Genomic DNA, 24,092 nt, shown 5'->3' on the forward strand with positions numbered 1-24,092 from the left:
AACTTACACATGCCTTGTACATGAGGGAATGAATTCTAGTTATCTTGTTTATTTCAACCTCTTTTAACAATATTCTACTTCCTTGGTGCTTTAGTTGGACAAGATTCATAAAATGAAAAACAAACATTATTATAACTTTATAAGTTATTTTCTATGTGGATCAATGGTAATTTGGAAAAGAAAAGGTGAACAAATTAATATTGGCATGAGTCTCAAAAATTAATCCTTGTATGAGATAGTTTAAATATTATTGTAGATTATTTTAACCGAAATTAATATTTACAATTCTATTTTATTTAAGTCTATAGTTGATTTAATCGAAATTAATATTTTAATGACTATAGTATGACAATTTACAAATAAAAGTTTATGTCTGTCGTTAAAATACTTTATGTTAAACATAAGAGAAACCATAGAGAACTGGTGTAGAATATTATTGATGATCAAGAATTCACAATATCCATAATATATGTATATACATGTAAATATAAAAGTAGCCATTAATTAAGTTATGTGGGGTATTGTATGTATAGTTTATAAGATCGAAAATTTTCTCATTTGTAAAGATGGTTATCTTTTAGTTCTTTTTCCAACTCGGTTATTACTTTTTTGAGTTTATACGTACTTTGAAAACATCCATTTAGGTTTTTTTTTTTTAGTTATAGTTGTTATTTTAAATTGGTATTTAATATCACTTAATTCTTTGTTTTTTCTGCTTCATATTTGGTTTGTTCATGAATATTGTTAAAATCATGATTCTTGTAGAGCACCTATTAGACCACCATGTATCATTGGTCAATCACATTCAAATGTATATAGCCCATATAGGACAGGTTACACATTCTATCAAGTGTATGGTGTTGCATTTATGTAAAAAGAACTAAATAAAACTAGAATTGGTGTAAATTATATTATTATTTACTTCTTTGTAAAAATCCTAATTATACTTAGCAACGAAATCTCTAAACGATTTAATTATATCATTTTTTTTATATTTTATTTATACCTTTGTGGGTACTAATTGATGTCACGAATAGAGAATGAGTCTTCACAAGAGAGAGGTAGTGTTCGTGAACGTCGAGTTTTGCATGATGTTGTTCGTAATATGATCCTGTCGTTCCAGAAAAAGGTTTCTATAGTTTGTAAAAGGATAAAAGAAAAACATATATTTACACAAATTAATTACATTCTTCGCTCCCCTCGTTTTATGTTCAACCTATACTAGTTTCTAAGCACGCTTATAAATCGAAATACACCCTAAACGTAATTGTTTGTTTCACATTCTAAAAGGATAACACTATAAACATGTTTCATGAACTTTATGCACCAAATGAAACATATAAACACTAAATTGTGATTTGAGAAGATATCATCATGACCTTTATTGAAAAAGGTCAGGCTATGTTAGAAAATATGAAAATAAATATAAATAACAATCATAAAGATAAAGATATTAATATATCAAAGAAGGGGGGCTGCTGCTGCTGCCGCTGCCGCCGTCAGTGGCATTGAAACGACCGTGAACAAAGGAAACCCACATGGAATCGGAAAAAATAGCTGGTGGCATAGAAGCATCCCATCGTTGTGATGAGGGAGGTAAAAGGGTTGAGAGACTAATCTCAAACCCTGATGTTTACGATACATATTCTTTTCAACCTATTATTTGTAATTATGATTTTATTCACCCTTTAGTTAAAGAAGTTTTAAACCAGCCCCTTGAAGAACCAAATCCTTGCAACAAAAAACTTGAGATTTCTGTTTTATATAATAAAACCCTTGATAAACTTTTTGGTAATAAAGTCCTTGAAGAATCTATTAAAACCAATAATACCCCTAAAGAATCGGTTATTTTTTATACTGGCCAAAATACTAAAATTGAAAGCTTTCAAGATTTTTTCTACAAAAATAACCCAAATGAAATTTGGGGAGAAGTTAATATGGCCCAGACATGTGATTTTTCAAACAAATCATGGATCTTTGATTGTGGTGCTACGGACTCCATGACGTTTGAACAATCTGATATTAGTTCAACGACAATGCCTAAAATTAACCACATAAAAACCGCAAATGGGGGAATAGTTCCTATTAAGGGGGGAGGAACTATTGAAATATCATCCAATTTAAAACTTTCAAACTGTCTCTATGTCCCTTCCCTGTCACATAAACTATTATCTATTAGTCATGTGACAAAACGTTGAATTGTGAAATTTGTGTCTTGGCTAAAAGCCATAGACATACTTTTAAACCAAATAACACAAGAGTTAATTTACCATTTTCCCTCATCCATTCAGACGTTTGGGGACCAGCAAAAATTGTTGGAGGACAAAACTTTCGTTATTTTGTACTTTTTATTGATGATTGCACTCGTATGGCATGGATTTATTTTCTAAAACATAAATCTGAAGTTTTTGATAAATTTACTATGTTTCACGCCATGATAAAAACACAGTTTAACATCATCCGAATTCTTCGATCCGATAATGGTGGGGAATTCATAAACGATTCATTGAAACTTTTTTGTCAAAAAAGGGGCATAATTTACCAAACGTCTTACTCTCACGGCCCCGAACAAAATGACACTGTTGAATGAAAAAACCGCATTCTTTTAGAAATAACTCGGGCTCTCCTAATTGAATCCCAAGTGCCTAAGTCCTTCTGGACCGAAGCTCTCGCCACTGCCACATACCTTATCAATCGACTACCAACAAAAGCTCTTGACCTAAAAACACCTCTTCAAGCCCTCTCTGATTTTACCAAACTGCCACCCGATCTCACATTACAACCACGAGTATTTGGATGTTCTGTCTTTGTCCACATACCCAAAATCAATCGAAACAAACTTGATCCATGTGCTGAAAAATGTGTTTTTTTAGGCTATGGTGTCAACCAAAAAGGGTATCGATGTTATAGTCCAACAAAACGTCATATGTACACCACCATGAACTGTGACTTCCTTGAAACTGAATTCTTTTATGCCTCCCAACTCAGTGGTGAGGGGGGAGAAAGAGCATGACACACTGAGTTGGCTAAAATGGGTTCCAAAACGGGCACCATCATCAAAAGAAGTCAATCACGGTACCCAATATGTATCACTAACTTCACACCAATCTAGTGGACCAACAATCAGTGCTACAATCCCAAATCATCCTGACATAACGTCTGAGATAAGTAATTCTCAATCATTTGAAAATACAATAGAAGAGGGATCTCATGATACTCATGAAAAATATTGATATAACTAAAAACCATGAGATAGAAGTAGAAGAAACAGTGCATGTGGAACAAGAAGAACAAACAATACATACTGAGCAAGAACCGATACAAGAAGGAACAACAAAAAAATATGTTCTTCCACCGAGAGTTAACCGAGGAATTCCAGCAAAACGGTATTCTCTTGAGAAACAGAGTAAGTCCTCTCTGTATCCCATGGCAAACATAGTCGAAGGAAACCTATCCAAAGAAGCCAAAGTCTTTACCTCTTCCCTTTATGCCGAACAAATTCCGACCTCTGTGGAACAAGCTCTGAAATCAAAGAATTGGAAGGATGCAATGGATACATAAATGAAGGCGTTGATGAAAAACAACACATGGGAGAAATATGATCTTCCTCCGGGGAAGAAATCAGTGGGGTGTCGTTGGGTGTTTACAATCAAGCACAAACCAGATGGAACTATTGAAAGATATAAAGCACGATTAGTGGCTAAAGGCTATACCCAAACATACGGGATTGACTACTCAGAAACTTTCTCCCCATTAGCTAAGTTTAATACAATCCGAGTTCTTTTTTCGATCGCTGCAAATGAAGGATGGCCTCTTCATCAGTTTGATGTCAAGAATGCCTTCTTACATGGGGAACTAAAAGAAGAAGTTTATATGGAAGCTTCATCCGGGTTCACAACAAAATTTAAATCAAAAGAAGTATGTCGGCTAAAGAAATCTCTCTACGGGCTTAAACAATCCCCTCGAGCGTGGTTCGGCAGATTCACCTTAGCAATGAGGACATATGACTATCAACAAAGCAACTCTGGTCATACGTTGTTTCTTAAACGAAGAGGTAAACTCGTGACTTGTTTAATTATATATGTTGATGACATGATCATTACAGGAAACGATGAAGAAGAAATGAAGAAATTGAAGACAAACTTATTTACAGAATTTGAAATGAAGGACTTGGGAAGACTGAAATATTTTTTAGGAATTGAAGTATTAAGATAAAAAAAGGGGGATGATAGATGTCAGAAGAAATATATTCTTGATCTTCTAGCAGAAATAGGAATGATAGATTGTAAGCCTGAAGACACACCAATGAGAGTGAACCATAAACTCCGCATGGAAGAGGAAGGCGAATTAACTGATAAAGAAATATACCAACATCTTGTAGGTAAGCTAATATATCTTTCACATACTCGTCCTGATATTGCATATGCAGTTGGAGTGGTTAGCAAGTTTATGCACCAACCTCAAGTTACCCACATGGAGGCAGTATTAAGGATTATCAGATATCTCAAAGGAACAGTTGGCCATGGAGTTCTTTTTCAGCAAAATAAACATCTTAAGGTCCAACTATACACTGATGCAGACTGGGCGGGAGATCAAGACGACCGCAGATCTACATCAGGATATTTCACTCTGGTTGGCGGAAACTTGGTGACCTGGAAAAGCAAAAAACAAAAGATAGTAGCTTTATCTAGTGCCGAAGCAGAATTTAGAGGAATTGCACGAGGCCTAGCCAAAGTTCTATGGATTCATAAACTTTTAACTGAGATCGGGTTTCCTTCAACCGAAGCAAGTAGAATTATGTGTGATAACAAAGCCGCAATCCAAATTTCAGAAAATCCTGTCCAACACGATCGTACAAAGCACATAGAGGTAGACCGAAACATCATCAAAGAGAAACTTGAAGCCGGAAATATAGTATTACCATTTGTCCGGTCAGAAGACCAGTTAGCAGATATTTTAACAAAGGCCGTCAACTCAAGAATATTCAACAACTGTCTTGACAAGTTGAGCATCGGAAATCCCATTATTCAACTTGAGGGGGAGTGTTAGAAAATATAAAAATAAATATAAATAACAATCATAAAGATAAAGATATTCATATATCAATCTTTTTTACTACTTCCTTATTTGAAGATTGCTCCTCCAAGATGACAACTTTTTAGACCGTTGCAATCAAGGATTTCCTCTTTTTTTATATTATTGTAGTTTTCATTATTAAAAGTGTAGAGCCTATATGTATTTTTGGTTTTCTTTCTGTGTAATAAAAATAATATACAAAAATCAATACAATTATCAACTTTCTCTCGGTCATCTTTACTTTAATGTGTAGTCTTCAACGAATGTTTGAGTCATGTCTTCTACTACGAACCCTTTGAACTGAAATAAGCAAATACGAAGAAAGGGGTAGAAACAGAAAGCTGAGGCACGTGTTTGACACGGTTCCCTAATTGTAACAGATTTTACGTCTCCACTGAGAACACGTTTATCTCCCGGGGTACATCACCTAAACTGGAGCTAGGTTTGATTATATATACCATAAGCTATTTATATGCCCGGGCTTGAACTTAAACTTTTAAACTCTCACATAAACTCAAATCAAATTTTAACTCAATAGTTTGATAAAATCAAATATTACTGAATTTATTTCCAGTGGTATTATTACTAGCCAAAAATCTGGATAATGAATAAATATTATGGCTAGAGGTGTAAAAAAACCCGAACCCGAAACCGGACCTGAAATAAAAACCCGGAACCGGTGTTTTTTATACGCAGGCTTTTAATACCCGAACCCGTACCCGACCCTACCGTAGGGTATGCATTTCGGTACAATAACCAGAACCGGACCCGATTTGTACCCGGTAATACCCAAAACCCAAACGGTTCCATACCCGGAACCGGGTTTTTCCAATACCCGAAATCGGGTATTTCAAATACCCGACCTATACCCGAAAAATACTTAAAAATACTCGAAAAATACTTAAAAATCTATCACTAAAATACCCCTAGAGAGAGATAAGCCAAGCGGAGCGAAAAGGGTTTTCCATGAGATGGTAAATGAAAACTATTAGCCCCGCACGAAGTTTGTGAATAAGTGATTGTCTGATAATGAGCAAGGAATATCCGTCTTTATGTTAAAGAGGATGTATTGAACTCATAATTCATTAGATACTTTCGAAAAGTACCCCTAAAAGTGCTACATTTTAAATAATCCAATTTACACCCAAAAATACCTGGAAAAAAGCCCGAAAACAGGGTTTTTTCAATACCCGAAAATAAGGTATTCAAATACCCGGTTTAAGAATACCCGGTTCTATACCCGACTCGACCCCAATGCATAGGGTATGGTTTCTAGAGACAATACCCGGACACGAACTCGACCCGCGTATTACCAATACCCGATTTTCTAATACCCTGTCATACCCGAACCCGAGTATTTGTAAAACCCGATTTGTGCACCTCTATCCATAGCTGGCTAGCGATAGTTGGAAGAAAAAGATTTTTAAAATGGGCCTTGTAAAGACGGAATCCAACTTCAAAGTACAGCCATGACACATGGGCTCGGTATAACATGGTCTTTTTATATTAAAAGTCTAATATATACCATTTTTCAACTAGTTTTTATATTCAATAGTTTAATACTTTAGATATAATAATAATATATATATATATATAAAAGGAAGAGGCATTTAACTTACAGAAGTCGTTGGCTGGAGCATTTAGTTACGTGTTCGTCATCTTCATTTTGTTAATATATTGTTCTCGAATTGTCACGGTGTTTGGATGGATTGATCAGCCTAAACACGGTACCATGATATCACATTGTAATCGACCCTTTATTTGGGATTCACGGTTCATCTCTGTATATTGTAATCTCTATTGAATAAGAATGGATGAACCTAGTAAAGAAACTGGTTTCAACGTGAACTAATACGACCGATGCCCATTGGGTTTAGGGTTTGAACACCATGCACGCTATATATATAATAACTAGTGTTATATTATTATTACTGCATGCCACTAAACCAAACTATTCTATTTTGCAGGAACTGATTTAAAATGTCGTGGCGATCGTCGTGGAGAACGCCGCGGGTGCCGCGGTCGCCGTCGTCGTGGCAATCATACGTGGATAACCGGATGATGGTCAAGCTCGAAGGCAATCAACTGACCTCCGCCGCCATCTTCGGCATACCCAACAATCGGGCTAAATCCTCCGGTCAATTTCATTTCCATCGAAATTGCATTTGACCTAATTGATTTGATTTGATTATTGCCTGCCTGCCTTGTTCGGATCTGATCTGATCAATAGGTGACCTAGATTTACATGATAGTTTTACTTGACCTAGATTTTATTATATCTATATGATGATGATGATGACGACGACGATTATTATTATGATTATTATTGTTCAATGTTGTAAAAGTAGGTCTACAAGGCCGAGTACTCTCTGAGTACTCGCTACAAGGTATGGTGCCGAGGGGAGTTTCTTTAACTCCGCTTAGTTACTGAAAATTATTCATAGGTGGTCAGCATCAGCCAAAAATACATCTAGTCGATTAACTTGGGTCTATTTTGACTCAAATATACAACATAGTTCGTATTTCTATAGTATTAAAGAACAAATATCATTTTTTTAATTAATGGTTAACAATTTTAAGAATATTATTTAAAAATTCATTTCTCTTATTTATATTGATATTCACTTATTTTGTTATAAATATTAGTAAACTTATGATATTTGAAATATATATATTACCCAAAAATTAATTTTCTTTATATTTATCAACGGTGGCTGCAGGCTACAACGTTGGTTCAGGGCGCTAACTCTCAGCGACGCGGTCGCGTGGATATATTATTTGCTTGATTTCGAGTTCGTATGACCAAGTTATGAGCAAAACAAGAAAGGGTTCGTATTCCGGCTGTCGGGTCAGTTTTCCTGCTGACTGTTTGGTTTTCCGGCGACGGTGAAGGTGTTTTCCAGTGACGAAAACAGGTACAGATAAGTGGAGTTCAATGAGACGGTCGCGTGGATATCTTATTTGCCTAAATCAGAGTTCGTTTGTTATGGTTTCGAGCTATTCGACTATTTCTTTTTGTAAGTATTTTAAAGGTTATAAAACTTATAAAAATTAATATTAAATATAAATAAACTTTTTCGTATTAAAACCGAACACCGTTATAACCTGTTTTCTCGGCTCGACTCGTTAAACTAATTTAATCTATATATATATATATATGTATGTATGTATATATCGTAAATATATAAATAACGAACATAACTTATTTAAACACCCGACACCATCTTTTGGGTAAAGTTGTTTACATAAAAGATGTACATTTTTCACATGATAAACGTAAGCCTTAAATCAAAATTTGTTAATTTGGAGCTTTCGGTGGTCAAATCGATCCCGGCCCGTTAAGGGGCATTTTAGTCGATTTTGGAATAATTCGAATACTCTATCTTATGGTTAGAACTAGCTTTCGGACCAGAAGACTTTTATGTTCGTCATAATATCTTGACTGTAGTGGTCATAACCCGACTCCAGACTCGCAGTTCGGATTCTGAACAGTACCAGCTCGCTTAAATATTGTTTATTTCATAACTCAAGTTCTAGACATCCGTTAGACCTGTTTCCAGCGGCTACGTTCTCGTTTTTAATTGTATATTATTCCCTCAAAGTTTCAGGTTTATTTATTTTCTGACCAGTCAGCTCGCTTAACCACATCCATAAATTTCTCGTTAACTTTATAATTTCAAGGTGAGTACTTTCATACCCCTTTTTCCATCTTCCGTTTTGGGGGGACATTTCATACTTATCAAACTAAATGCTTTATTACTTGAACCTTAAACCCACAAACATGATTGTATACTTTACTTGAATAAATGTTTGATTTGGTGTTCTATGCTTACATGATTATGTGCTTATGTGTTTATCGCTTTTGGATGGTGGAACTATAAATCCTAGACCATTTGGCAACCCCTCTTGGCAAGGTGTCGTTAACGTAATGCAATTAACGATAACTATTAAATCCTAAACTATTTGGCATCCCCTTATAGTTGGGTGTCGCTAACTTGTTTAGCGATAACTATGTTTACAGCTTTTGGATGGTGGAACTATAAATCCTATACCATTTGGCAACCCCTCATGGCAAGGTGTCGTTAACGTAATGCAATTAACGATAACTATAGAATCCTAAACTATTTGGCATCCCCTTATAGTTGGGTGTCGCTAACTTGTTTAGCGATAACTATTTTATACAAGTTTATAGCTTTTATTTATTGTTTTGTATACAAGTTTTGTGGCTTTTTATTACTATATATTTATATGCTCAAACTTATGAATTGCTCACCAACCTTTGTGTTGACAAACTTTATTTTATGAAATGTTACAGGTTTGACTTTTGTTGACTCGAGGACTTGACGAAAACGTTACCAAGACTATTAGGTTATTAGTAAAACGAACAGTATAATTGCTACTTGTATTCAGTTTGTTTGTGTGAACGGGATGTGTTGTTTATTGAATTGTTGAAATAAAATGAGTTGAATAAATATTGTCACTTTAAATAGTGTCTTGTGTATTTGGGCAATCGGTTGCACCCCGGCATGTTCCGCCGCCTTTGGTCGGGGTGTGACAGATTGGTATCAGAGCCACAAGACTATAAGATAGGTGGTTAGACGTAACGACCTAGTATAGTCTTTACTTTAGGGTCCTTATACGTGTTTGCCTATACATGTTTACCCTACTTAATTGTTCAATGCACTTGTTTATTTATATACTTATTTATTTCATCAAATTGTATATATACACAAATACTCGAAACATACTAAGGTATCCTTACCTTTGATAAAATTTATATATATATATATACACACACTTGTATTTTCATAATAATCTAAGGTATCCTTACCTTGTTTTTGTTTAGATTTTACATTTACACATACATGCATTTTCATAACAACGTAAGATATCCTTATCTTACCGCGAAAACATTAGCTTTTATTGTGTTTTATGGATCACGAGCTTAACTTGGATCCCGTTGTTTCAAATCTCCTTAAAGATTGTCTCATATGAGATGACCACTTTAAGTTGTCGAATGTGAGCGTTCCGGTCGCCATCCAAATTTTTCGGTGTCAAGACAATAGAATTACGGTGATTTCGTGTTCTAGCGTTTTGATATGACGTTGTATCTCGATTTATTGTGTTATCATTGTTATTTAAGTCGAAAACATGCAAAAGTCACGGTGATTCGGACACATGTTTAGACTCCAACATAGTATTTTTTTTTTGAAAAAGGGTTTTTTTGTGTCGGAATATCAAGTCATGGTGGTTCATGCATGATTTTTCCGCCTTTAAATCTTAAAACGTTATTATTACATTTTAAGAATTTAAACTATTTTCCGTATTTTGTTATAAGTTCTTATCATAAGACCTCATTTATATATGTTATTTTTACCGTGAACAATTCTTTTATATCTTGATTTTGTATGGTAAAGTTTTACACCAATTTTCTCATTTTGATTTCACAATGATTTTTATTACAAATTTCGTTTATTGTGATCTCTTCGATATAAGTTATAAAATACATGTATATATATGGTTTGCTCTACTCATAATGATTTTTAATATGCCATCTATCTTATTTAGATTATTTATAAACTAAATTCTTATTTCATATTAAAAAGGTCTTACGATAAATTTTACCTCAAATTTTCAAGTAAATCCCCTATTGTATAAACTTTGAGGCTCGATTTGGTTAAACTTTCAATTCTGCCCCAATAAGTTCGCGATCGTTAAAAATATCATTTGTTGCTGAAAAATTCCGAAAATCTCCAGTTTATTAAATTAGTGTGTTGTGATCAACTTTCGTGTAGAAAAGTTTTTGATTTGGACCTCCGAAATATGAGAAAAACGTAAATATTTACAGCTGCGCAGGTCTGCGCACTGTTACGAAAATGGCTGTTTGGAGGTCCAAACGAATGAGTTTTTCGACGTTCTATATATCAACGAATTCGTCTTTCGACAACCTTCGTCATGGACTTAAGGTTTAAATTATTTGGATCTTTTATAAAAATTTTATGGCTGCTGCAAATTGGCTGAAAGTACGGGCTTTCACTTAGGGGCATTTTAGTAATCTTTTAAACGAGTTCGGGTGCATAAGTGGTTACAGCCATGAAAACATTTTCAAAATAAGTGTCTGATAACTTTACCTTCTGAAATAAATTGTTATTCAAGTTTACAAATCGTTTACTTGGGATTTTCTCGAGTTACAACGATGGTTATTTTAACTTACCATTATATTTTCATTACACGGTATTTGATAACGAACTTAGCAAGAAAATTTCCATTCATCATTCATACGGGTACCTCCTAGTCAATTATGACATTTAATCTACCTATTTTAATTTCCTCATAAGCAAAAAAAAAAAGGTTGTATTTTAATCGTTATAAAAATTTTTACTCCCCATGACAATCGGTTTTATTTTTACAATAAACCTTAAAATGCAAATCATATCACCTTAGTTTTTCCATGATATCTCCCACTACTTAAATTTTAAGCATTTCAAAAACGACTTACGTTACACGGTTGGTTTACTTCCAAATTTCTCATAAATTACTTTACAACTTAAGCCGACCCGAAGTATTGTAACAACCCTCATTTTGGTGGAAAACTTTTAGCAATAAAACTTGTGTTTCACGAGTTTAAATCTCAATATTATATCTTATACATAATAACTTGTAATCTTAATTAACATAATTTTCATGGATATTTAAACCTTAGTTATAGATTATGATATTTCCAATTTAATACCTATTATTTGTCAAAATTCCCTAAACACAACCACAAGTTCCCAAACACCCGTATTCCACCCCAAACTACTGCCTTCAATCAAACTATCCTTCCACTTCAAAGTTTCCCGAGCACTCAAATCTTTCCTCAATATGAATGAAACCTAACACCTCGATGTTATATCCTCGCCTACCCAAACCCCATGTAAATCCAAGATGTACAAAATTAACCCAATAACAAGCCCTAAATACCGACACTCTTTCGCCATAAGAACCTATCTCATTCACTATCCAAATACTTTGCAGCCAACCGAAAACACATTCACTCTACACCAAATTTCCAAACCATTCATCATTCGAAGCCTGAAACCTCTCCATACACACGCAGGTTTCATTTTCCAAAAAAAAAAAATTATGTATGTATAAACAACTAGTGTATTTATAACAACCTCACGTGTTCAAATAATCACATATAGATTATAAGCTCTTTCAAGACTAACGATTTTACAAATTTTCCAAAGCTTATAAAACATCTTTCCAAAAATCTAAGATTGTCATGGCAACAAAAATTCTATTATGAGGAATTGTCTTCAAATAAAATATTAAACGGCTAATTGCGTGTTTTCAAGGTTTTAAATATTGTCACCTAAAGTGATAAATCTCTTAATAACTTTATAAATATGAGGTTTCATTTTGAATGTCGAATTCGAGATTTATTCAATAGTAAATTACAACTTTTCACCATCTTGCATAAACTCAATGACCATGACTTTGCAAATCTTTTGGGACGCGCTTATAAATATTTTATATTGTTACGCAAGTTTTTGTTCAATAACGATTTACACAAACTATTACATCTTATTATCGCAAGCATTATTTTATAAATACTTTTCATCACAACCGCTTTATGTATGCACATTCCCTTAACAAATTGGCTTACAAGATTCATATTTGGTAATGATTTAAATGTTTCTCTAGCTACGCGCTATTGCGATGCCTTGTTATTTGTACATTTCTTAGAAACAATAAAACGGCCTTACTTAAGACCTCGTTTTCAATTTTAGTCTATTATACTCTACGCGATTTACATATTTCGACATTAAATTCGAGTTTCATAATTTTTGCGATTTTACTTTCATTTGATGAGATGTTTCGATGACAATATTATGCACATGAGATTTCATTTTTGTGTCTTGATTATTCATGACCAAATTCAACTATTCAATACCCATTTGTGTGATACTTCCATTTATCTTTTGAATGATACTTTCATAACTATCTTGTTCATGTTTGAGCATTTATGTAAACATGATTCTATACACTAATCTATAACATTTCATCTAATCTATTAACAGCCTATGTGTGGCTGTCTACAAGTTTTGGCGCTATTAGAAACCGATATTATAATGACGATTATATAAATGGTTTCACAATAGTGGTCGTATTCACGTTTTATCACATTTCATCGATTGTTTTGGTTGTTAACTGAATACTATTTTATTTATATGGTTACACGTATGCGTCACCCCAAAGAAACTCACCTCATTTCTCATATTGTTACATTTCAAGTAATCCTATCCTAAATACTTATAACCTCAAGTTTGCCCACATATGAAACTAATTGTACGCTATTACTAATTCCCACATATGAAACTAATTGTACGCTATTACTAATTGTAACATTGTTTCCCTCGACCTCATGTACTCACCTTTCAGTCTTCTCGTTTTTCACTCTTGGGATCCTTATTTCACTTATTGGATTTCACACTTACATCTATCAGAGTTCTTATTAGTAAAATTTCACTCATCAGATCTTATACTAATTTAGTGGCCCGACTTTAAACCATGGATTTTAATGATTCACTTATTCCTTCACACTGAGGACATCTGACTTCAATTCTCGTCTCGTAATTGTTTACCCGGAATTTTTATATATGCGAACATCTTCACTTATTTAAACCAAAATAGTTATTTTCACCTTGGTTATACTTTAAGATTTTAAATGTTTCATTTAAGTATTCCCTTTTTCCTACTTATTAAAAAGTCAATCCCGAAATGTTCAACCGTTAATACTGTTTTGTCAATATTGGTAAAATTCAACAAATTTATTTACATATCCATTTTAAATATTTCATATAAATATGCCTCTTAAACCACATAATGGAACGATCCATGTGGACCATACGACGATCTAAATAATTATGGGTGCACACTTAATTATCGAAATCCCCGTATGGAAGCCATAGTAAGTAGACTTATGTGCGATAACTCAGACCCGAGGATGATAGCAGAAAAATGATAAAAATGCGAAATCATGATAAGGGCATGGCGGATACGCCGCTGGTACATCCTATATATAAGTGTCTTTATTATGTTTCTCATTTGTAGCGTTTTTTCAAATCATGCAAGGATTTGACGTTATTCGTTTGCTTAAAGTTTGTTCATGCAATTATCTTACTAAAGACAACATTTGTTAATAATTACTTTTCTTTAAGTTTATTTTAATTTCGAGACGAAATTTCCAAAAAGTTGGGGATACTGTGACATTCGTCAAATTTGAGTCTCGAGTATATATTCGTTTTGTAAATTTTATTTTATAAAACCGATCCAACATTTTTAGAACCTTATTTAATTATCATATACCTCGATCATAAATAAATCGATGTTTGTCACACTATAGAATCGTTAAGAAAAACATAAGGGGTTTAAAATGATTTTCGTAAACTCGTTACAAGCTTTGGAAACCTTTAAATTTGTATTAAACCATTATTAGAACTTGAGGGGCCAAAATGTAACTTTTATACACCATCCATATAAATAGAATAAACCCTAACCCTAAACATAAACCCCCATCTCTTTCTCTTTACTCCGGCCGCCGCCGCCGCCTCCGGCGAGCACCACCATTCCGGCCACCACCTCCAACACACACTCACACAACAACACAGCCATCACCACCCACCCCCTGCCGTTTTCCGGCGAGCCCGGATTTCCGGCGGGCTCCCGGCGCCATCTCCGGCCCGTTTTCCGGCAAGACCACCCACCACCTCCAGCCGCACCACCAACACTCTCCCATATCTCGTCTCTCGGCTTTTCCGGCAGCCCGCAAACCTCCTCCTCTCCTTCTCCGGTAACCCCGTCACCTCCGGCACCCTCTCATTCCCTTTCCCTCGTTTTTCCGGCAACTGTTTCGGTGGCTGCAGGCTACAGCGTTGGTTCATGGCGGTAACTCTCAGCGACGCGGTCGCGTGGATATATTATTTGCTTGATTTCGAGTTCGTATGACCAAGTTATGAGCAAAACAAGAAAGGGTTCGTATTCCGGCTGTCGGGTCAGTTTTCCTGCTGACTGTTTGGTTTTCCGGCGACGGTGAAGGTGTTTTCCAGTGACGAAAACAGGTACAGATAGTGGAGTTCAATGAGACGGTCGCGTGGATATCTTATTTGCCTAAATCAGAGTTCGTTTGTTATGGTTTCGAGCTATTCGACTATTTCTTTTTGTAAGTATTTTAAAGGTTATAAAACTTATAAAAATTAATATTAAATATAAATAAACTTTTTCGTATTAAAACCGAACACCGTTATAACCTGTTTTCTCGGCTCGACTCGTTAAACTAATTTAATCTATATATATATATATATGTATGTATGTATATATCGTAAATATATAAATAACGAACATAACTTATTTAAACACCCGACACCATCTTTTGGGTAAAGTTGTTTACATAAAAGATGTACATTTTTCACATGATAAACGTAAGCCTTAAATCAAAATTTGTTAATTTGGAGCTTTCGGTGGTCAAATCGATCCCGGCCCGTTAAGGGGCATTTTAGTCGATTTTGGAATAATTCGAATACTCTATCTTATGGTTAGAACTAGCTTTCGGACCAGAAGACTTTTATGTTCGTCATAATATCTTAACTGTAGTGGTCATAACCCGACTCCAGACTCGCAGTTCGGATTCTGAACAGTACCAGCTCGCTTAAATATTGTTTATTTCATAACTCAAGTTCTAGACATCCGTTAGACCTGTTTCCAGCGGCTACGTTCTCGTTTTTAATTGTATATTATTCCTTCAAAGTTTCAGGTTTATTTATTTTCTGACCAGTCAGCTCGCTTAACCACATCCTTAAATTTCTCGTTAACTTTATAATTTCAAGGTGAGTACTTTCATACCCCGTTTTCCATCTTCCGTTTTGGGGTGACATTTCATACTTATCAAACTAAATGCTTTATTACTTGAACCTTAAACCCACAAACATGATTGTATACTTTACTTGAATAAATGTTTGATTTGGTGTTCTATGCTTACATGATTATGTGCTTATGTGTTTATCGCTTTTGGATGGTGGAACTATAAATCCTAGACCATTTGGCAACCCCTCTTGGCAAGGTGTCGTTAACGTAATACAATTAACGATAACTATTAAATCCTAAACTATTTGGCATCCCCTTATAGTTGGGTGTCGCTAACTTGTTTAGCGATAACTATGTTTACAGCTTTTGGATGGTGGAACTATAAATCCTATACCATTTGGCAACCCCTCATGGCAAGGTGTCGTTAACGTAATGCAATTAACGATAACTATAAAATCCTAAACTATTTGGCATCCCCTTATAGTTGGGTGTCGCTAACTTGTATAGCGATAACTATTTTATCCAAGTTTATAGCTTTTATTTATTGTTTTGTATACAAGTTTTGTGGCTTTTTATTACTATATATTTATATGCACAAACTTATGAATTGCTCACCAACCTTTGTGTTGACAAACTTTATTTTATGAAATGTTACAGGTTTGACTTTTGTTGACTCGAGGACTTGACGAAAATGTTACCAAGACTATTAGGTTATTAGTAAAACGAACAGTATAATTGCTATTTGTATTCAGTTTGTTTGTGTGAACGGGATGTGTTGTTTATTGAATTGTTGAAATAAAATGAGTTGAATAAATATTGTCACTTTAAATAGTGTCTTGTGTATTTGGGCAATCGGTTGCACCCCGGCATGTTCCGCCGCCTTTGGTCGGGGTGTGACATGGTGAAAGCACTCAAGAAGAGAGTTGGGTTATCGCAATGCAATGGATGTCGAAGATGTTCTGACTCACCCAGAAGAAAATGTAGTTGCATAGCTGTTGTCTGATGAAGAAATTATTGAAAATGTTATTGGAATTAATAAAGATGATATCGATGAAGAAGATGATGAAAGTTCTACAATGGAGCCCCCTTCGCAAAACGAAGCTATTAAAGCGGCAATCACATTGAACAATTTCTTGTCGAGCTATGAGAAAACAACACCAGAAGTTCTTACCATGCTAAGGAAAATTAGAGACGAGATTCAAGGGGTAATTAATTTCAACAAAAAACAAAAGACAATTGAGTCATTTTTCAAGAAACCTTACAAAATCATTCATGTAATATGCTATATATAAGGAATTATTAATTTATATTTTATATGGGGTCTAAAGAAATTATCAAAAATGTATTATCTTATAATTTTAGCGAATTATTAATTTAGCACCCTATCCCCGAGTCGGGACCGGCAAAAAATATTATCTTAGAGAGTTTATTAAATAATCGAGTATTAATTTATCGAGTTTCTACTGTATCATTATTGTTATCTTTTTCTAATTTCTCAGTTAAACTTTTTATTTACATTTTACTTACTTTTACAATTACTATTACTAAATTTAAACCTTTAGCATAGGGGTGAGCATAAAACAGAATTAACCGAATCGAAACCGAATAACCAAAAACCGAACCGAAAAAACGAACCAAAGCATTAACCGACGGTTAATTTTTTAGTTTTTCGAAAAACCGATTTTTGGGTTTAGGTTAGGTTATCCATTTAAAAAAACCGAACCGAACCGATTAATCGAACCTATGTTTTCTACGTGTTTTTTTAAGATGTTATGACAAAAAACAAAACACCAAAATAATCTACCATTGATGGTGATGAAGATCATGAAGATGATCAAGATTGGGTCTAAACTTTGAAGATGAATAAGACAATGAATGAAGATTTGGGAAACATTTAGTTTTTATATTAAGAATGTTGCTGTATTTTAAACTCTACTACTCAAACAACTTTGTATTTGTTTGGTTCCACATAACACATGCCTATTTTTGTATTTTGAATTCAATATGTATGAGGTACTCTATTTTTTTGAATTCTATTTTTTGTAATGTCTACTCACAATAAAAAACCCGAAAATAACCTAAACCTAAACCGAAAATAATCGTAAACCGAATAACCGTATAATCGAATAACCGATTGGTTGGTATTTAAATAACCGATAGCTTAGGTTTAGGTTTGGGTTTGGGTTTCACCCAATAACCGAACCGAACCGTGCTCACCCCAGTTTAGCACACACTTCCAACCTCATCATTGTGTGTGTGGGGGGGGGGGGGGGCTTTTAATAGAATAATAACATTCGCCTAAATATTTCTAAAATCCACATATACATTCACTATTTGAATTTTCGAATTCTAAATATAGAGGATGTATCTTACTATGCTTGTAAATGAACCGAATGAACATGAACAAGCGCATGTCCATGTTCTTTCATTCAACTTTAAATGAACACGAACACACGCTTAATCGAGCAAATTGTTCATGTTCATTTGTTTGAAAAAATGAACATGTTCGTGTTTGTTAATTCCAAATCTAAATTAACAGTTCACGAACATAAATGAATATAATTGAACAAAGCATCAAACATAAATGAGTACACTTAAATGAAATCAAACAAATATAAAACATTAAATAAATTATTCATCAAAAGTTTCATTCAAAATGAACATAAATAAACAAATATAAATGAACGTTCACGAGCATCAATAAACGAACGAAATATATGTTGATGTTCGCTCATTTACATATATTAACACAAACTTTTTGTTCAAGTTCATTCGTTTATTAAGTGAGCAAGCATAAACAAACTTTCCGATGGACGATTCACAAACAACTCACTGTACGTTCGGTTCATTTACAGGCCTACACCTTACAACCACACCATATCTGATGTCCCTTTCAAACAATAGAAATTACCCTAAAATTTAAAGAAATAAAACAAGTGTTACTAATTTAAAAGTAAGTGTATCTGATCCCATACCTATTTAGGGAGTGTTTGGGACTCCTTATTTTCATCAACTTATAACTTATAAATTATTTGAAAAGTTAATAAGTTGTATAAGGTGTTTGGCATACCATAAGGCCTTATGAATTTTAACTTATGGATAAGACAAAATAAAAGGGTTTTGAAAAGTAAGGAATATGTAACTTATTAACTTAATGAGTTTGATTTACCTATTACACTTCTCTAACTCTCAAAACCTATTACACCTCTTTTAAAAAAGAGTGTCATTTTTAGTCATTTTGGTTTTCCTCAACAAATAAGATAATCCAAACATTTTTTTAAAATTCATAAATTTATAAGTTCTTTTAACAAAAGTTTTTTTCCACTTAAATAAGCTATCTCAAACACACCCTTAATCGGATAACATGGCAACTAGGTTTTGCTAAACTGACACGAGAGGGGAAGTGAAAAGGGTTGGAGACAACAAGGTCGGTCTCAAGTTCAAATCCAATTCAAACAAGTTTTACCATAATGGGTCTACGGGTGACGAGGATTCCCCGGAATAAGAAATGGTGGGTTTGAGCTACCAAACGCAGTCTGTGTTCATAAACGTATGAGGTGGTCTTTGCTATTGGGTTACCTCATGTAGTCGGACATTATTCACTATTCGTTTGTCAATTATCTTTAAAAAAAAGAAGAAATGTTGGTGTAAATGGAGTATCCTGCAAGAAAACCCGACCCATGTTGTTCGGATCCAATCTCCTCCTCCATCTTCCCCCTTTTTAACTCTTTCTTCTTCTGCTAATAATAATAATAATAATAATTTTGCTTCCCATATCTTCCATAGCCGTCTATACATCCGTACAACACACAGGTTTATATATTTACATTCTCTATATATGTTTATATCTATATCTATATTTACAAATCATATGCCCTAATTAATTATCGATTCATCTCAATACGTTCATCAAATCTGCGTTTAGTCCGTACAGTTACATGTCAATTTGATGTCTAGGGTTTGTCGCCTTTATTATGTGAAAACACTAATATTATTATTTGTAATTAATTGTTTGGTTACAGTTATGAAGCTTGTTATTTGTAATTAGTAGTAGTTATATGTATATCTTAGTTACTTGCTTGATTTTGATTTTAGAGTTTCATATGTTATGCATACTCTAGGTCAAATGGATGATATTATTATTAGTTAGTGAGTTATACATGTGACAAATTGCTAAATAAGTTTTTTTTTCTTTGTACCTAATTTATTTTTACTCTTTTTCCATTAATAATGACTTGAAGTTAGTGATCACATATAGATTATATGTATGTATGTATGTACAACCAAAGTTATCAAATGAGCCTGAGGAAAAAAAGGCGCACTTAAATAAAAAAAATATTATGTATATGAAAAATTATACTACTCTTCAAATAAAGTAAACAAAAGCTATTATATAACATTTAGTATCATCTAAATAAGGGGTGTTTGGGTGAGCTTTTAAAACTTGCTTATTTGCTTGTTGAAAAGCAAAACGTGTTTGGCAAAGCTTCTCAAAAAGCTTCAAATTGGAGCCTTTTCTTTTCAAAAAGCAAATAAGCAAAAAAAAAAAAAAGAAAATTTAAAAGTTCACCCAAACACCCCATTAGTACCAAAAGTTATAAATTAGTCAAGATTTAAATGTAATTCTAAAACTTGAATAACAATATGTATCAATATAATGCCTTTGGCCTCTCCTAGATCTAAGTTTCAATAGCACTCCTTGTGTTTCTTTTGCTTGGCTTTTAGTGTCTCATGTGGTATAGACAATGCCGAAGCGCTCACCTAGGAAATAGAAGCACATTTATTGAGCCTCGCCTGAAAAATGGGCCTAGGTGCAAGAAGCGAGGGCTTTTAATAACTATGTGTACAACATGGCAGCTATTAGATGGTAGTGAAATAATCTGGTCATGTAGATAAGGTTAAATTTTACTAAATGCAAGTTAACTGATGATTTGAAACATTTGTTGCAGAAGTTTAACTTGCCATCATGTCTTGGTGCACCATTGAATCTGATCCCGGTATGTTTTTCTTATTTGAGAATCCAAGTTCTGAATAATTGTTTGATAATTTATCAAAAGGAGGACAAACATAGATCATGAGAATTGTTATTAAATATATTATCATTGATCTAGTTTGAAATTTAGCTGATATTATCTGAAACCATACCCTTATTTCCAGGTGTTTTCACCGAACTTATACAACAAATGCAAGTAAAAGGAGTGCAGGTATTGTTTACTTGAAGTATATTCTTGTTCTATTTTTTTATATTCTCCCTTTTTCTCACTAAAGAGCATGTAAACGAACTGAACGTTCAATGAACAGTTCATGAACCATTTGGCAGGAAGTGCCTTTATTCCATGGTTGAGGATAGAAATTAAGGCTTAGAATTAGAATTAAGGCTAACCATTTGGCAGGAAGTGCCTCTCGGAGGACATGGTTGAGGATAGGAATTCTTGGAGACTTAGAATTAAGGCTAAGGATTTTTAGGGAGAAAGGAATACCTTAGCGGTTTTCCTGTACCTGATTTTGGTCACACACCTTTATGTTTTCTCTTCTCATTTAGTTCTATATGGTTATCTATACATGTATTAGTATTATTAATTTTACTACGTGCTATTATCAATTTTTATCACTATTGTACTTTGATGCCCCTTTTTCTCTCCCATACAATGTTATCTTGAGCTGAGGGTCTTCCCTGGAAGCCACCTCTCTATCCCATCGGATAGAGGTACGGTGTGCCTACATCTCTCCCTCCCCAGACCCTACTTATAGATTTGCTATTGGTGGGATTCCATTGGGTATGATTGATTGATTGATTGATTGATTGCCTTTATTCCATAATGATCGAACATGAGCACATGTATCGTTCGTTTGTTTATGTTCATGAGCGTTTGTTTATTTAAATTTCTTTGTGTGTACTCGTTTATTTACGTTTGTTTACTTGTTTGTGCTCGTTTGTTTACGTTATTCAAGTTCCCTTGTTAATACAGTCGTTTACATTTTTTGGCTCATTACAACTTAGTATAGTTTTAATAACCTTTTAGGCCCAACACATTGTTCTTCACATTAATTTTAGCTAGTTTTAGCTTGATAATATTCGTTCATCTGTGTTCAGTTATGTTCGCTCGTATAAGTTCGTGAACCGTCTGTCTATACTGTTAACAAACGGACACGAACATGTTCATTTTTCTAATGAATCAATCACAAACATGAAATTCTGTTTGTTTAATCGTTCGTGTTTGATCATTTCTTCGGTTAAGCTAAATTAGCAAACACGAACACACTCAGTTCGTGTTTGTTTACAAGTCCAGTAAGGGCCCCGATTTGTTCTAGAGTTTTAAATCAAACACTAAATATCTCTATATTTGTAAATTACTTTTTCTTTGCAATGTTTCTGGTAGTTATAAATGAAAACCACACTCTTTTTTGTGGGTTTTGGAGAAATAGAAGTGTTAGTTAGGATGTTTCTTGATTATATTATCATATTATGTCTAATGATAATGTTGAATATATATATATCTGTATATATACATGAAAAGTTTTTAACATGAATTGGTTATGCAGGTTGAGGAGTTATACTCTTTGGATATTGATTCACTAAACAATCTTAGGTAAATCATTAATCTTTCATGCTCATAAGTCATAACGTAATAACATTACTTCAAATGCCATATTAATATTGTTTCTTGAATTGACAGGCCCGTTTACGGGTTAATATTTCTATTTAAATGGCGCGCTGGTGAAAAAGACGACCGTCTTGTAATCAAAGACCCAAACCCTAATTTGTTTTTCGCTAGCCAGGTTAGTTTATACAACTACAATTTGATCATTAAACAGTTTAATTATTAAACAAATCAAAAATTTCAGGTCATTAACAACGCATGTGCCACTCAAGCCATCCTCTCGATCCTCATGAACTGTCCTGAAGTTGATATCGGGCCTGAGTTATCAGCCCTAAAAGAATTCTCCAAAAACTTCCCACCCGAACTCAAGGGGTTAGCCATCAACAACAGTGACGCAATCCGAACTGCTCACAACAGTTTCGCGCGGCCGGAACCGTTTATTCCTGACGAACAGAAAGCAGCTGGAAAAGACGATGACGTGTACCATTTCATAAGCTACATACCGGTAGACGGTGTTCTATACGAGCTCGACGGACTGAAAGAGGGACCTATTAGTTTGGGGCCGTGTACTGACACGGACTGGCTCAAAGTGGTCCAGCCCGTTATCCAAGAACGAATCGAGAAGTATTCGCAAAGTGAGATACGGTTCAATCTCATGGCGGTTATCAAGAACCGGAAGGAGATGTACACTGCTGAGCTTAAGGAGCTGCAGAGGCGGCGGGAGCGGTTGCTGCAGCAGCTGGCTGCGTTGCAGGCGCAGCAGGTGGTGGATGGTGGGAATGTGGAGGCGTTAAACAAGTCGCTTTATGAAGTGAATGCGGGGATTGAAGGCGCGACTGAGAAGATATTGGTGGAGGAAGAGAAGTTTAAGAAATGGAGGACTGAGAATATTAGGAGGAAACATAATTATATTCCGTTTCTGTTTAACTTTTTGAAGATTCTGGCGGAGAAGAAGCAGTTGAGACCGTTGATCGAAAAGGCGAAGGAGAAAACGAGTAACCCGAGGTAAGTTTTTTTTTAATGTTTTCGGTTATGAGTGGAAACTGTGTTTCTGTTTGAAAAGGATGCTGTAACTTAAGGCAAAGGAAGATATTTATTTGGATTGTTTTGTGGAGTTTAAGTTTGATGTTAATGATGTGACAGTATCTTTTTAGTAATTTATATCTGTTTAAATTTATGAATTTATGATTTTATGAATAATTTTGTTGAATGCGTTTATATAAACTCATTCACCTTATTGGTGCTCATTGAGTTTACCAGTCAAACCAAACTAAAAATTTTGGTTACAGTTCAGCCCTAACTTGTTTCAAGGCGTTTGGTTCGATATTGGATGTGTAGGTTTGAAACATTTTGATGCGTCTGGGCGGTGGTGGCTGGTTATACGGCCTGTATGGATGAAACCATGTGTGAAACTGCGGTTGAAATTGTGTATAATGCCAGACAACTGTCACACGACTCATATGGTTACCACACGGGCCGTATGACCAAGTTTCAGAATTGTACAAGGTTAAAGTATTATATTAAACTGATAGATTAGTTAATTCGTTAGTGCCGTCATGTACATAT

The 24,092-nt window shown here is 34.3% G+C and overlaps 1 protein-coding gene across 1 annotated transcript; it reads left to right on the forward strand.

Moving 5' to 3' along the window:
* Positions 1-19,612: 19,612 nt before the first annotated feature.
* Positions 19,613-23,714, forward strand: LOC143577658 (ubiquitin carboxyl-terminal hydrolase 2-like). Its single transcript, XM_077061423.1, has 6 exons — positions 19,613-19,737; positions 20,874-20,921; positions 21,082-21,128; positions 22,468-22,514; positions 22,602-22,704; positions 22,771-23,714. The coding sequence occupies exons 2-6, from the start codon at positions 20,891-20,893 to the stop codon at positions 23,533-23,535; spliced, it is 993 nt and encodes a 330-aa protein (XP_076917538.1). The 5' UTR covers positions 19,613-19,737; positions 20,874-20,890; the 3' UTR covers positions 23,536-23,714.
* The last annotated feature ends 378 nt before the right edge of the window (positions 23,715-24,092 follow it).

Source organism: Bidens hawaiensis, unplaced genomic scaffold (assembly GCF_021521415.1).
Source record: "Bidens hawaiensis isolate Kalapana, Puna unplaced genomic scaffold, B.hawaiensis_p1.1 tig00028764_1, whole genome shotgun sequence".
Classification (NCBI taxonomy): domain Eukaryota; kingdom Viridiplantae; phylum Streptophyta; class Magnoliopsida; order Asterales; family Asteraceae; genus Bidens; species Bidens hawaiensis.